Raw genomic sequence first — 14,754 nt, forward strand, 5'->3', positions numbered from 1 at the left:
CTCCCCTCCCCCGCCCGGGCTGCCCCCGCCCCCGCCCCCGCTCAGAGACGGACCCGCCCCTCCCCCGGGGTTGCCCCGGCTCCCGGCTCCCGGCTCCCGGCTCCGGGCTCCCTTCCCCGAGCTGGCCCTGCCCCCGGCCCCCGCCCCCTGCCTGGGGCCTTCACAGCCCTCCCCGCGACCTTGACTCCCCAGTTTGCAAAGCCAGTTTGACACTCTGAGGAGTTTATTATCCCCCTTAATTCTTTGGAAGAGAAAACTATTTGCACCGCACCCCATGGCCAGTGCCCTTCTCCTGAGCCCCTTCCCACTTCCTTCTGTTATTTCTATTTCCAAGGACAAGAATCATTTGCATTATCCCTTTTGGAAAATTTACACAGTTTAAAAATTACTCAAAGACTATGGCGCACATGAGGCAGGACAGCCAATAACCTGCCCATTTCAAATTTTTTCTGATGACTGTAATGTGCCGATTTTTGCTGATAACTAATACTTTCACTTATTAAATATTCAGGCTTGCGCTCAACTTGAACTAGCATAAATCATTGACAGCCAGCTGTTTCTCCAGTATTTCTTCTTCTTGGCATGTTTGAAGGTGTTTTTTACAGGAGAGGTGTGGAGCAGGGGTGCTTGGAAAATGCCAATGGCCTTGGAACCCAAAGGTCTGTGATCAGTCAACCAGTGCTTGCTCTCTGATTGGCAGCTTTGAAATTGGCCCTTGGGGAGCAGCCGTCCAAGCTGCATCCTCAGTCCTTCTGGACGGAAGGGTCTGGAATTCACCCGCCTGCCTATCCCTCCACCCCAGCAACCAGCTGCTCAGGGAAGCCTCCCAACTGCTCCCCACTGTGCACCCCCAACTTGGGAGCAACAGACTTGCCATAGCCCAAGGTATCCTCATGCATGGGGTGAAAAATGGCCCCAATTCCGCTTCTGCTGCTTGTTGTAGCCCTGTGCAAGTGAATGGAGACCAGACCAGTGAATGGAGACCAGAGCCCTGTGCAAGCGAATGGAGACCCTTCCTAGATCCACACTGAGTCACTTCTTGGAAGTTTGAGATTTCATCTTCTACAGCAGTAAAAATGCAGAGCTCCCTGGTCAATAGCTTTCAGAACACTTAACTTCTCCAATCACCTGTCCTCGTTAAACACAGATTTATTAGGGTCCTATTATGTGCCCTATCTTGTTCCAGATTCTCGCAATTCAGCAGTGAACAAAATTTATAAAACCTGGCCTTTGGAGGCTACTCTCTAGAGGGTGAAAGTGAGTGGAGATAGAACATAACAGTATGGTAAATAAGGGCTAGGGAAATAATAAAATAAAATAATAAAACAGAGAAAGGGAAGCAAAAACGTGCAGAAAGTGAGGGAGCTAAGCATGTGGGAAGAGGAAATGGCAAAAGTGACAGCAAGTGCAAAGGCCCTGAGGTGAGAAGAAGTCTCTTTTTGGGGGACTCGCACCTTTGTTGAACCCCTGATATTCGTGGGTGTTATGTAAGCTATCGGCACACACAGATAAAGGTTTATTAATCTCTGCTCTAAAGCATACTTCTTCAAGGCCTTGTTACATTTTTTTAAAGTTTTTATGTTGTTTTTTTAATTACTCACATCGTTCCAGGGCAGGAGAGTGAGGTTCTTGTCTCATGGAGTCAAAGAATGAATCTTGAGGACAAGGGAGAGTGAGTAAAGCGATACAGTTTTATTGAGCAAGGATCCAGAAGAAGCTCTCAGGCATGAGAGGGGTCTGACCACGAAGCTTGCGGCCTTATCGTTCTTGTGATGTCTTGGTTTAAGTAAGGACTGGTGATAACATCTTTAATGGCTTACTTCTTCTTTGGGGTCTGGTTATTTTTTATTCATCACATGTCACTGCTATAAAAAAAAACACCACCACTACCATCACCACCAACCCCATCCCCCACCCCCCAACCCTCTCCACTCCCCCACCCCCACTGTGACACCCAGGGCAGGGTAGTCTGGTTTGTTCCCTTATCTCTGATGTACTTATAACTCAACGTTTCTGGGATTTCTGTGAGCCTGATCGGTAGCCCTCTACCTACCCCTCCTTAACTAGCAGCCCTGCCTGTTCCTTACTCAGTGCCTGAATACATGTTCCTTCAGGAACAAAATAAAGAATTTTAGACTGAAAAGTTCCCTGTTTCTCATTAAACACCTGTTCCCAAAGTTGATATTTAGTCAAATACTCCCTCTTTTCCTTAATAGTTTCTGGGTTTTCTGTCTCACTTGGGTAGGCTAAAACTAACCCCAAATTAGAAAATAAATTCTATATTTGCTTCCAATATTTTTATTGTTTTGACCTTTAGATCTGATCCCACACCATCAAATGGCCCATTCTTTGCTCCATTACTATAAATTACTTCCTAAGTCGTGTATTAAATTCCCATATACATTATGGCTCTTCTTTTATTAACCATTTTTCCTATTTCTACTACAACACCACACTGTCTTAAGGACCACAGCTCTATCATGTGTTTGGACATCCAGGAGGACAAGCCCTTCCTAATTAAATATTCAAATGAGGTACTTAAGGATTTGGGGAGACGGCTCTGATTCCATCTTACTGATGAGGTTGTGGAATATAGGTGAGGTTCAGTGGGGTGGAGTCCGGAGCCCATGACCAAGAAGGAATTCTTGAGGCGTCTTTGGTGCAAAATGGTGGTTTATTAAAGCTCGGGGACAGGACCGGTGGGCAGAAAGAGCTGCTGCCCCGGGGGTTGTGAGGGGTGGCTGATTATATATCATGGGGTTGGGGGGCAGTAAGGAAAAAGGGAGGTTGAGAAAGTATTTTCATATGTTAAAGAAGATTCACAAGATACAGGAGGCCTTGCCACGGTCGAGTTAAGTTGTTTTTTCCTCTAGCCAGGCATTAACATTGAGATAGTTGGGAACGTCCTGGATTCCTAGAAGTGTCTATGGTCTGCAGGCTCTAAGACATTTAGTTGTATTTCATTCCCTTCCGGAAACTAGGTTAGTGATAGAAATGCTTTGTTCTTGTAAACTGCTAAGACATTTGCAAACTGAGGGAGACTTAAGTCTTGCAAGATTGTGGTACCTATAGGTTACTGTTTCTTTGTCCTTTAGGGCAGCCAGGAGTGCCTGAGGAATGTTCTGTACATCCCATGGGGGGGGGGGTGCAGGGTGTCAGTTTCTGCTTTTTCTTCAGCTTGCCTTCTGTTGCCTCATCATTACCTTGAACATTAATTTGCATAGCATTCAGGTCTTTAAAGTTTTGAGTCTTCCAATCAAAGAACAGAAGCACACCCAGGTTTATTCAGGTCTTTTATTGGGGGAAGGGGAGGGCTAAGGTTCTAGAGTTCTTACAGAAGGACCTCTTATATTTCTTACGCTGGGTCTATTCCTACGTATTTCTGATATTTGTTGGCCATTATGAATGGGCTTTTTCTTTTTTCCAGTTATACTTGCTAATTGGGTATTACTGGTACATAAGAAAACTATCAGCATGGATATATGCCAGTCTCGTATCCTGCCACTCTTATGAGGTCTAATAGTTTTTAAAGTCAATTATCATAGATTTTCTAAGTAGACCCTCAGAACGTCTATAAATAAGTTGTTGGGTGTTTAAACCTTCCTCAAACCTCAGTGACTGCACACTTACTTCTGACACTAAATTTGCCCTTAATCCTAACCAAGAACAGAGAAAAATATTATTTATATACATACACCGGAAAACAGGGGCCCCACAAAGTCCTAGAGCATGTTTTCAGTATGGCTCTGTCTTATATCCAGGAGGTAGTCTTGTCCTCCCTCTGGCCTCATTTATCTACTTGGGAATTTCTTCAGTGTTAAGAACACAACTATTCTGGGGTGGCTCAGTCGGTTAAGCGTCTGCCTTTGGCTCAGGTCATGATCCTGGGGTCCTGGGATCGAGCCCTTCATCAGGCTCCCTGCTCAGTGGGGTGCCTGCTTCTCCCTCTCCCTCTGCCCATGCCTCTGCTCTCTCTCTCTCAAATAAATAAAAATCTTTATATAAACACACACACATACAACTGCTCTAGCCATTCCCAAGGTATTCGTGAAATTTGGAAGAAAAATCCGGTATTTAAACAGAAGGGCTAGCAAACTACAGGATTTTATTTAATAAGGAAACAAATTCCTCTTGTAGCAGTTGTTACTTTTTGGTCGAGGAGCTGTCGTCCTGAAAAAAAGAGAAAGAAAAAAACCAGATTAAGACTTAGCAAAAATGGAAGGAAAAAATATAAGGCAGAAGAAAAATATAGACAAACGTTTCTCCTATAAAATGTAGGGAAATAGTACACCTTGTGATGCATCAGAGCAAACTGCTAGAAACTTTAAAACACAAATTTTCAAGCCATTAATTCACAATTCTTCAGTGATGTTATACAAGCTAGTATCTTTCTATACCAACTTCCCATGGAATCTTGAACATAATCCCAATATTGTAATGTGGTTTCTAACATACCAATTCTCTGTTTGAAAAGTTTCAAAGGGTTGTTTCTGAATATTGTCAAAGTTAAAGTTTTCCTTTTTTTAAAAAAGATTTTATTTATTTATTTGAGAGAAAGCACAAACAAGGAGAGTGGCAGAAACTGAGAGGGAGAAACAGACTCCCCGCTGAGCAGGGAGCCCAATGTGGGGATCCATTCCAGGACCCCGGGATCATGACCTAAGCCGAAGACAGACACTTAACCAACTAAACCACCCAGGTGCCCCTAAAATTTTCCACTTTTAAATAAGTAAGTGCCTTGAGCATTTGAAAGCTATTCCTTAGCAGGAAAGTTAAAAACATGAATATGTGGCGTCAGAAACCTCCAAAGAGGTCAAGCACAGCTTCAGGGTCCTTCCTTACATGGCTGTTGGAGCCAAATCACGCCTAGGAAACCAGCAATAGGACATCAACCGGCAAGAAAAAAGTATCTATTGCTAATTGCTTCAATGAGCAATTCCACAGTAGTGAAAACCATAAATACTACGATTTGGAACACAACTGTTAGGAATTAGTTGGATAGGTAGGTAGGTAGGTAGTCAGGGCCAGGATCCCCACAAGAAAATAAGGAGTCAGGACAGCTAGAATAAAATGGCACTGACATCTGTTTGGCAGCTTAGACAGGACGGCACTGACATTCTGCTTTGCAGCCTTTGCAGAAATGACTTCTGCAAAATGTCCTAAAACAAGACAATTAACCACAAAAGCATCTGTCAATATCACAGGCAAGGGGCAGTTAAGACCTAAGCCCCCAGATGTCAGGAAAAAAAAAAAAAAAAGACCGTCAGCACATGGACATTAGTAGGTAGACAGATAGATGACCAAAGTCCTGATTGGCATGACTCGGCACACCCTGATTGCTTAAGAAAGTTCTGCAAAAGAGCTCATAAAAACCCCAACTTAAAAACTGAGGGGGGGTGGGGGGCAACCCATTTGGGTAACCCCTACCTTTCCAGGAACTTTATACTCTTGCTCAATAAACTGCTTTGCTGTTCACCACTCTTCATCTAGTCTACCTCTTCATTCCTCAAAGCAGCATGACCAAAACCAGGTGGCACTAAGGGGACACAAAAATCCTGTATCAAAAAGGGGTCAACCTAACAAGGGAAAGCAAAAAAAAAAGGGGGGGGGTTGATGGAATATGGAATATTCTGAATCCCTCAGTCCTCATTTTGATTTTAACCAAATCTAGTTACTCGTTTAACTACAATCCCCTAAGGTCGCTTTATCATCGACCATATCCCATTCCCTATGGAGGAAACATTGTATTCTATCGCAGGGTCTGGCAAATTACAGCCCACGCCCCGGCTCAGCCCTCTCCGCCTATTTTTTTGTACAGATTGTGAGCTAAAAATAGTCTTTACATTTGTAAATAGTTTAAGAAATCAAAAGAGGAATAATGGCTTGTGATACGTGGGCATATATGTCCTCAAAATTCATAGTTATTGGCGCACAGCCACGCCCCTTTGCATATTAACCACGCTGCTTTGAAAGCTACAAGGGCGGAGTTGAACAGTTGAAACAGAGACCCTGCGGCCCACAATGTTTACTTAGAAGCTCTTTACAGAGACTGTGTTTTGGCCCCTTTCGAACTATTAAGCTGGACAAGCAAAGGAATGGGGTGAGAGAGTCCCAAAGGCTACCTTGGAAGAGTGACAGTTTTCGAGATTCAGTCAATGCTTTGACAAGGGCAGTTTGTGTGGGAGTTTTACATTTTATGGTAGACATAAGTAGCAGAGCTGGAAGCAGAGATGTTTGCCACAGACATTATTATTATTATTATTATTATTATTATTATTATTATTATTTAATTGCAAGTGCGTCTTGATGATTGATTCATTCTCCCCACCTCCCAAGGGGAATTTGACCAGGCTGATTAAATTTCATTTATGTCAAGTGTACAAAATGTGTTGGAAGAGCTGTTCATGTCAGAGACAAATAAACCCTTTTAATCCTTTTTCTTGCTCAAGCAGGAAGTCACAACTTGCCAATGAGAAATTTAAAACAAATCCCACAAAGTTTTATGTTTGGTTCAAAACTCGAAATATTTAGGTCTTGGGATATTATAATCTTGGCAGCCCACATTTGTTGTCCCTGGTGAGAACACGTGTGTACTGTTGCTTTGCTTTTCAGTTCACTGAGAGAGGGTCGCACCTTGCCCTCTTAATCCCAGAGTCAAACATGATTACAAATATTTTCCTCTAGGGAATCTAACTCATAAGGAAGATCACTGTGCTTTTTTGTTAAATAAAACTTCTCTCTTTAGTTGCCTTATTCGTTCTCAGGCTTACTGTGTTTCATGAGCCTAAAGATTGTGTGTGACATCAATAGTTAGAGACCATTTGTTTTTACAATGGAAAAAGAAATAAAAGTGCAGATGTCAGACCTCAAAATCCATACTTCTCTGAATTGTTTTCATTTTAGAGAACGAGAATGTGTGGGTATTTTTTTTTTTTCCGGGTGGGGTTGGATGAAATGAGAGACATGTCACCGTTGCTAAGTAAAAATATTTTACATCTCTCCCTTTCTTTTTTACTAATTGCGAAATTAGGGGAAAGTTTAGAACATAAGAAAAATAGATGAATTATGGGAAAGCGAAAATTCCAGGACACATTCCAGTTTAAGTTAAACTAAGAATGGCTTACGTTAAACCCTAAAAAAAAAAAAAAAAATTAAAATTGCAGGGTCATTATCAGATAAGTAGCATCGTTAAAACTGGCAGTCTTAACAACAGTTGAGTCTGTTTCGAGGTGTGATAAGTTAACATTAGTAAACACAAGTTAGCTACCCAGATCTCATTAGTGTTGATATCAGAGTCTGACCCTAGCAGCAACCAACTTTACAAATGCCAGCATTTCCAGTGGCCTAATTTGTTTATGACTGTGATGGGCAAGCAAAACCCTCTGGACAGAAGGACAGAAGGACTAGGTAAGTGACATGAACTTAAACCAGAGGAGCCATTCACCCAAGTGGGGAGTTGACATAACATCAACAATCCCTGAGGGAGTATGAGAAACTGGGTAATTGTTCTCAAGCTTGGATTTCTGTATGGTCTACTTTAATCTCAAAATAAGGTGTAATGCAATGCCCTCTGTCTCCCTGCAAAAACAAGGTGGGCCCAGCCTCCCAGAACAGGCAGGGGAAGGCCACTGGGGGCAAATGCCACTGCCCACCTGCTCCCTGCTGTAAATAAGCCTGCAGCCCACACCAGGGGCCAATCAAAAGGAATGGCCGTTGGTTCAGCGTCCCAGGAAGGCGCCAGGTGGAGTCTAGTCCTTGGCAGTGATCCCAATTAAAGGGAGTGGTACAGTTTTCTCTATCAGGGGCCAGTTAAGAAGATGGAACCACATGGTCGCACCCTCTAATACAGGGCACTCTGAACTTGAGGAAGCACTGTGACCCTGGAGGAGCTCTGCCAGTCTCCCTGGGCTGGAGCTTCTCATGGCCATACCCAGAGGGGGAAAGAGAATGGTTTTTTGTACCTCCTATTAGACTGGTTTCTTTCTTTCTTTTTTTTTTTAAGATTTTATTTTCTTATTTGAGAGAGAGCAGGAGGAGGGGTAGAGAGAGAGGGAGAGAGGATCTTAAGCAGGCTCCCTATTGAGTGGTGACCCCATGTTGGGCTTGATCTCGGGACCCTGAGAGATCATGACCTGAGCTGAAATCAAGAGTTGGATGCTTAGGGGCACCTGGGTGGCTTAGTCTCCCTTTGACTCAGGTCATGATCCTGGGGTCCTGGGTTCGAGCCCCGCACCGGGCTCCCTGCTCAGCGGGGAGTCCGCTTCTCCTTCTCCCTCTACTCCTCCCCCTGATTGTGCACTCACTCTCTCTCTCAAATATATTAATTAATTAAAAAAAAAAAGAGTCAAAAGCTTAACCAACTGAGCCACCCAGGCTCCCCACCTCCTATTAGACAGCTTTCTAAAAAAAAAGTATTTTTAGCTAAAAAACTATATAGATAGACAAATATATATAAAACTTTTATATATATAAAAGTTTTATATAAAAACTATATGAAACTTTTATGTACGAAACTATATAAAAACTATATAATATATATATATGTTATATATATATTATATATCCTGAAAGGTCAAGATGTTGCATACCACGGCTTCTTCGATAGAGAAACTAGCCCCAAATGTAAGCTTTAGTTACTCTGCCGCAATTAACAAGCGGAGGACTGTCTACACAGCCGGGAGCAGGCCACCAAGGGGCAGCGGCCAACATTTAGTGGAGTGTGTAGTTAGTCAAGCATGGTGTCGAGTGCTCGTGGCTGGCAGGATGCGGTGTGGGGAGGGCACAGTCTGAGAAGCCAAAAAAAAAAAAAAAAAAGTAGACTTTGCTGGCCAGGTGAGCCTGGGCTCCCCAGGGCGGCAGGGGATGAGGACAATGCCCCTGAGGCTCAGGAGGGCTCCATTCTGGAAGCGGGTGCTGGGATCCTCTCCATTTCACAGAAAGGGGAGACAGGGCACAAGAGGTGAACGTGTCTGAGGACCCACAGCTTATAGGTGACAGGTGCTTTCAACCAACACTTTTACCATAAGCTTCATCTGTGGTTTCGGTTTTCTTTTTTCCTTTTTTTTTTTTTTTTAACATATTTTTCATCATCAGTTTCAAGAGCAACCAAACACAATGGGGGCCTCCGGGAGAGGGAAGGGGGATGATTACCGAAGAGAGGAAACAAGATCGAAACAAATAGATTGTAGGGTCACCCACCAACCTGATTTGCCTGGGACTCGACGGGTTACAGCACATTTTAGTACCCCCCCACCCCCACCCCAATCCCAGGTACCCCTCAGTCCCAGGCAGACAGGGACCATTGGTCACCAAACTCCTGGCTCCCCTTTGATCCACACCCAGCAACAAACTGACCTGACCCCAAGGGGCCAGAAAGTCCCTGATGGTGTTCCGACCCTCTATTTGTCATTGTCCAAAGCCTCTGAGTCCCAAGCTGGCCATTTCTGCTTTCAGGGGGCATCATCTTACCACCTTACCCCCACCCCAGAGTCTCCAGCCTTTCGGGGGGCCTCCTGGCCAGATAAGGCTGGGCGCCCACAGTAGGAACCTGAGGCTGCCAGCGTCCGGGCGGGAGGGCTGCCCAGTGTTCCCAGTACCCCATGCCCTGGGCGGAGCCACGGCCACCTGACCCCCGAGGCACAGATACACGCTCCCCATTTGGGTTTCATGGATTCCCAGCCCAGCTGCGTGGTGGTGACTGGTAAGACTATTTTTCTGCTTTCCCGTTTGCTGCCGCTTTTAGCCTGACCGTGGAATGTGCACTTGCCCGATCCGCTCAGAAACAGTTCCCTCTCGGGCAAAAGAGAGAGGCAACTGGTGGTGCCAATAACTCCGGATGGAAGCTCACGCTCGCTATGGCCTATTGAAAAACGGTCAGGGGACAGAGAGGCTTTTCTGCTCCGGTCCTATCCTTCACTTCAAAGGTGCCTACATGTGGATCAAGCTCAGACCTTGTCCTTCCGCCCACCGGGGAGGAATCCGGGGCTGGCACCTGCTGTCCCTAAGTCTGGGGCCTAGTGGGCCCATGGGGGCATCCCTGGGGTATAGCTCCATAGCAAGCAAGTGGGAGCTGGGGATCCAGAAAGGATGGGGCTTATAAGGCTGGGACAGTGATTCATCTACAAGAACCACCCCCAAAGAGCACACAGCCCCCAACACCCGGACTAATAGAGCTCTCAGCCACCCAGAAAACCCTAGAACTCCGCCTGAGAGCCACCAATTGGAGACTCTGAACCCCAAAAGATCAACTTGGAAGGAATGATAGCCACCCACACCTGCCTTTCTCCAATTCATCCCCAATCAACCCAGCACTCCCCAGTCATTGTCACGGCCGGGCCCTGAAGGACTTGATTTCTCTACAAAGTTCCTTCTTTCTGGTTAGACACATCCAGCATGTTTTAAGTTTTTTGAATTGTGTTAGAGGAAGGCAACAGGAGACAAGGATTTCTATGTACGTGGAAAATCGAAAATTACCTATCTTAGTACTTTCAGACTATCATCAAACTCCTGTTAACCTTCTGAGGAAAAGAAAATTCTCTTGAAAACCTTTTATCTCCCTTGCTTTTATTTGTGTTATTTGGGGTATGGAGATTGAGTGGTTCAAAATATTCTTGAATTGCTAAGGAAACTGGACCCCTGATAAATGCCACGCTTGTCACAAATGAAATATGAATATTGAAGCCCACTTGGCACGTCTTCGACTCACGCTGACCCCTGCCTCTGGCCTGTCAGCTTGTGGTTTGCTGGCAAACTCTAGACTGTGTGATGAAGTTACGTGATCACCAGCCATGATGTGGGAATGCCCACTGGCTTCTAGAGTGCAGCCTTCCTTTATTAAAAATGCTCTGAGCTGCCAGGGGTAGTCTCTTCATCTAATTGGATTTGCGTGGAGAACTAGCCAAGACGGTTGGCACAGAGACGGGAGGGTTCGGGGGAGGACAGGGCTCTGACAAACACGCTGGGGTTCAAGGTATTCTGACTGGCACCAGGAAGAACAATGGGAGGCTGAGAAAATCGGCATCCCTCCAAAGGGCCTCCCTTGATTGCGAGAGAAGATTCCTCCAGCGTTATGCAAATTTCGCCCCAGGGCCTGCCAAGTTTAAAGTGTAAAGCAAGAGCTTCAAACCTGTACTTGCGGAGTTGTTTTTCCTAATTGAAAACAGATAAGAGATGATCTATGTTGATCTGAATATGATTTTAAAGCAGAATGTGATTTTTTTGTGTGTGTGGCGCTGCATTTTTAGTGTGTCTACAATCATCCCAGGAGGTACCTGGTTTCTCAGTGATTTTTTCTGAATCTCAGTATTTTCTAAAACTTCTTTTTTTTTCCCCCACTGTTCCCAGTGGCAGCTATGGTCTTATTTATCCTATAGGAGTCAGTCAATGTCAAGAGGACCCCATTGGGTTCCTGGTGTCAGGACCTCCTGTCCAAAATTTCTGCATTGCCTGAGAAAGATTGACCCCCTGTGAGCCCCACTTGTTAGGGGGTTCGAGAATCCGGGCCCCCACCCTGCAGGGGCAGGGGTGGGGGGTGGCCCGGGAGCTCTGAAGGGGAGATGAAATAAGGGGTCCCATGGGTGTGGTCACTCCCACACCATCTTTTAGGCCCTTTGAGGGTCAATTTTAGGTCTCAACTTGACTGGGCCACAGGATGTCTAGATACCTGAGTTGGAAACAAGCCGCTTCCCCATCTCTAACTCCTGACCACGGTTAGGCTGTTCTGCATCTCTGTAATTACGTGATTTTACGACTGTTGTATAAATGGCATCATGCGCTATGTATCCTTTGGAGACTGGCTTGTTTTCACTCAGGATATTTCCTTTGAGGTGCATCCAAGCTGTTGAATGTATCGGCAGTTCCTTTTTTTTTTCTTTTAACAGCTTTATTGAGGTAAAATTCACATGCTCTACAATTCATTTAAAATGGACAGTTTTCACCTGTGGCTCAGTCGGTGGAATGTGTGGCTCTTGATCTCGGGGTCGTGACCTTGAGCTGCATGTTGGGTATAGAGATTACGTCAAAATAAAATCTTAAAAAATATAAAAATAAAAATAAATAAAACGGGCAGTCCAATGGCTTTTAGTGTCTTCATAGAGTGATGCCTTCATCACATAACCAATTTTAGAACATGTGAATTAACCCTGAAAAGAGACTCCACGCCCCTCAGCTATCACTCCCTCATCTACTCTGATGTAGGAAAGATTTTAGGGTTCAGAGCTGAGAGCCAAGAAAGAATTCTTGAGACGTCTTTGGTGCAAAAAGGTGATTTTATTAAAGCATGGGGACAGGATCTGTGGGCAGGAAGAACTGCACTGGGGTCACGAGGAGTGGCCCATTGTACACTTTAAAGTTGGGAGAGGGTTAGGGATAGCATAAGTCTCTGAGGGATTTTGGAAGCAAGGTTTCCAGGACCTTGAGGGGGCTAGCTATTGTTGGGAAAAGGTCATTTATTAATGTCCAATAAAACCTTAGTCATGAGACCCTTCGGATGCGTATCAGCGGGCCATACGCTTGGGGGATGATTGCCGACACGCATCTTGGGGAGGAGAGATAAATGAAGTTTCCAAAGGAATTTTTATGTGTTAAATGCTTATAGGATCCTGGGGGTTGGGCTGAGATTGCCTTTCACCCTTAGCAAAGTACTAACATCGAGGCAGCTGAGTCCCTAGAGGAAGGTCACTCTGCCTGTTTTAAGGACTTGTCAATGGGCTGTAAGGAGTAAGGAAATTTAATTTTTCTTTTGTCTTTTTTTCTCACATCACCCCCCAGCACCCCCCCCCCCACCTCCCCACTACAGTAGTAGTGATCTTCTAACCACAACCTGACTTCTGTCTCTCTAGGTTCTGGATAGGTCATATAAATGGGGCCACACACTCTGTGGTCCTTTGTGGCTGTGGCTTCTTTCACTTAGCGTAGTATTTTCAAGGCCACATTGTATCATGTATTAGTACTTCACTTCCTTTTATTGACAAATAATATCCCATTGTACGGATCGCGCCACATTTTGTTTACCCATTCATCAGTTGACGGTCACATTTGTGGGGTTTCCACTTTTTTTTCTTTTCACTGCTGAGTAGTATTCCGTGATCTGGAATTCTTGCTTCACCGTTCACGTCTCGAAGGACATTTGGGTAGTTTCCAGCTTTGGGTTATTACAAATAAAGCTGCCGTGAACATACGTGTCCAAGTTTCCGTGTGAAAACAAGTCTTCCTTTCTCTGGAATAAATCTCCAGGAGTGCGTATGGTGGGAAGTCCACTTTCGGTTTTAAAAGAATCTGGCGAACTATTTCCCAGAGTGGCAGTGCCATTTTGCACTCCCACTCGGCAACGGGTATGAGCCAGTTTCTCTTCATCCGTGTTAGCTTTTGGTGTTATCGGTATTTCTCTTTTAGCTGCTCTTCTTGATGTGTGAGAAGATCTCGCTGTGGTTTTATTTTTTTATTTTTTTAAAAAAGATTTTATTTATTTATTCGACAGAGATAGAGACAGCCAGCGAGAGAGGGAACACAAGCAGGGGGAGTGGGAGAGGAAGAAGCAGGCTCATAGCAGAGGAGCCCGATGTGGGGCTCGATCCCATAACGCCGGGATCACGCCCTGAGCCGAAGGCAGACGCTCAACCGCTGTGCCACCCAGGCGCCCCTCGCTGTGGTTTTAATCCGGGTTTCCCTGCTGGTGAGCGACGTCAGGCGTCCCTTGTGCTAGTTTGCTGTCTGCACATAGATCTTCAGTGAAATGTCCCCTTGTGTATTCGGCCAACTTTCTAATTGGGCTGTTTTTTAACCTTGAGTTTAGAGAGTTCTTTATATAGTCTACGTACAAGGCCTCCGTCAGATGTGCGATCTGCAACTGTTTTTTCCCTGTCCGTACCTTTCTTTTCGTTCTCTCAGAAGGCATTTTCGCACAGCAAGAGTTCTCATTTGGTTGGGGTCCGGTTTGTTAACACTTACTTTCATAGATCGTGGCGTGCTCTTGGGGTCAAGAACGTGCCTACCGGTAGGTCTCAAGATTTTCTCCCTTTTTGCCCCGTTAAAGATTTATAATTTTCCTTCTTTCATTGAAGGCTGTGATCCACTTTGAGTTAATTTTTGTACAAGGTGCGAAACGGGGTTGAGGACTCATGTTTTTGCCTCTGGGTAGCCTACCGTTCCAGCCCCATTTGTTGAAGAGGCCATCCTCCTCCGCGGAGTTGATGCCACACCTCTCCTAGCCCAAGACTGGGCATATTCACATGGGGGTACTTCTAGGCTCTTAACAAAGCATGCATTTTAACCAGACATTTGTGTGCTTTCTCAAGACTTCCTAGCTTGGGGGTGGGGCAGCAGTATGTTCCTTTTTGGCTCCCCCACAATGCCTCCCACAGAGAACTCTGAAAATGCTCCCAGACTGGTGAGGTTGCAGGCAACCACAAGAAGGGGCGTGTGTGGAGTGCCCGGGGCCCACCATGACCCTGGGAGCAGCAGGAAGCTCCCATGGGAATTGGGGAGCAGCCCAGGTGTAGAGACATCCTCCCCCCAACTAGGCCCGGCTTGAACTAACCAGGGTCTCTTTGGTTCAGGTTTTGGACCCTTCCGGCAGCACCTGGTGAATTCCAGCTGGGAAGCAGTGAAGGTAAACACCCACGTGGCTCAGACCCCGCAGCTCAGGGCCCCACCAATTCTTTGTGTGGCTGAGAAACCCAGTGTGCAAGGCCCCTTGGCAGCCAGACCCACTCAGAGGGGAGAAGAAAAATACTCAGGACCCTGGGAGAGGGACTA

The 14,754-nt window shown here is 45.4% G+C and overlaps 1 protein-coding gene across 7 annotated transcripts in view; it reads left to right on the forward strand.

The window, feature by feature from the left end:
• The first annotated feature begins 9,625 nt into the window (after nucleotides 1–9,625).
• Nucleotides 9,626–14,754, forward strand: part of PGPEP1L (pyroglutamyl-peptidase I like) — a 36,878-nt gene continuing 31,749 nt past the window's right edge. For 6 of the 7 annotated variants that reach the window (XM_087856695.1, XM_087856697.1, XM_087856696.1 and 3 more), the window contains exons 1-3: nucleotides 9,643–9,700; nucleotides 13,478–13,672; nucleotides 14,556–14,608. In XM_087856695.1, the coding sequence (XP_087712821.1) occupies nucleotides 9,667–9,700; nucleotides 13,478–13,672; nucleotides 14,556–14,608 (282 nt within the window). In that variant the 5' untranslated portion in view covers nucleotides 9,643–9,666. Of the gene's footprint in view, nucleotides 9,701–13,477; nucleotides 13,673–14,555; nucleotides 14,609–14,754 lie in introns of all 7 variants that reach the window. The other variant, XM_045795415.2, reaches the window with a different exon arrangement.

This window comes from Ursus americanus, chromosome 28 (assembly GCF_024610735.1).
Source record: "Ursus americanus isolate L20-20 chromosome 28, mUrsAme1.1.p, whole genome shotgun sequence".
Taxonomy (NCBI): domain Eukaryota; kingdom Metazoa; phylum Chordata; class Mammalia; order Carnivora; family Ursidae; genus Ursus; species Ursus americanus.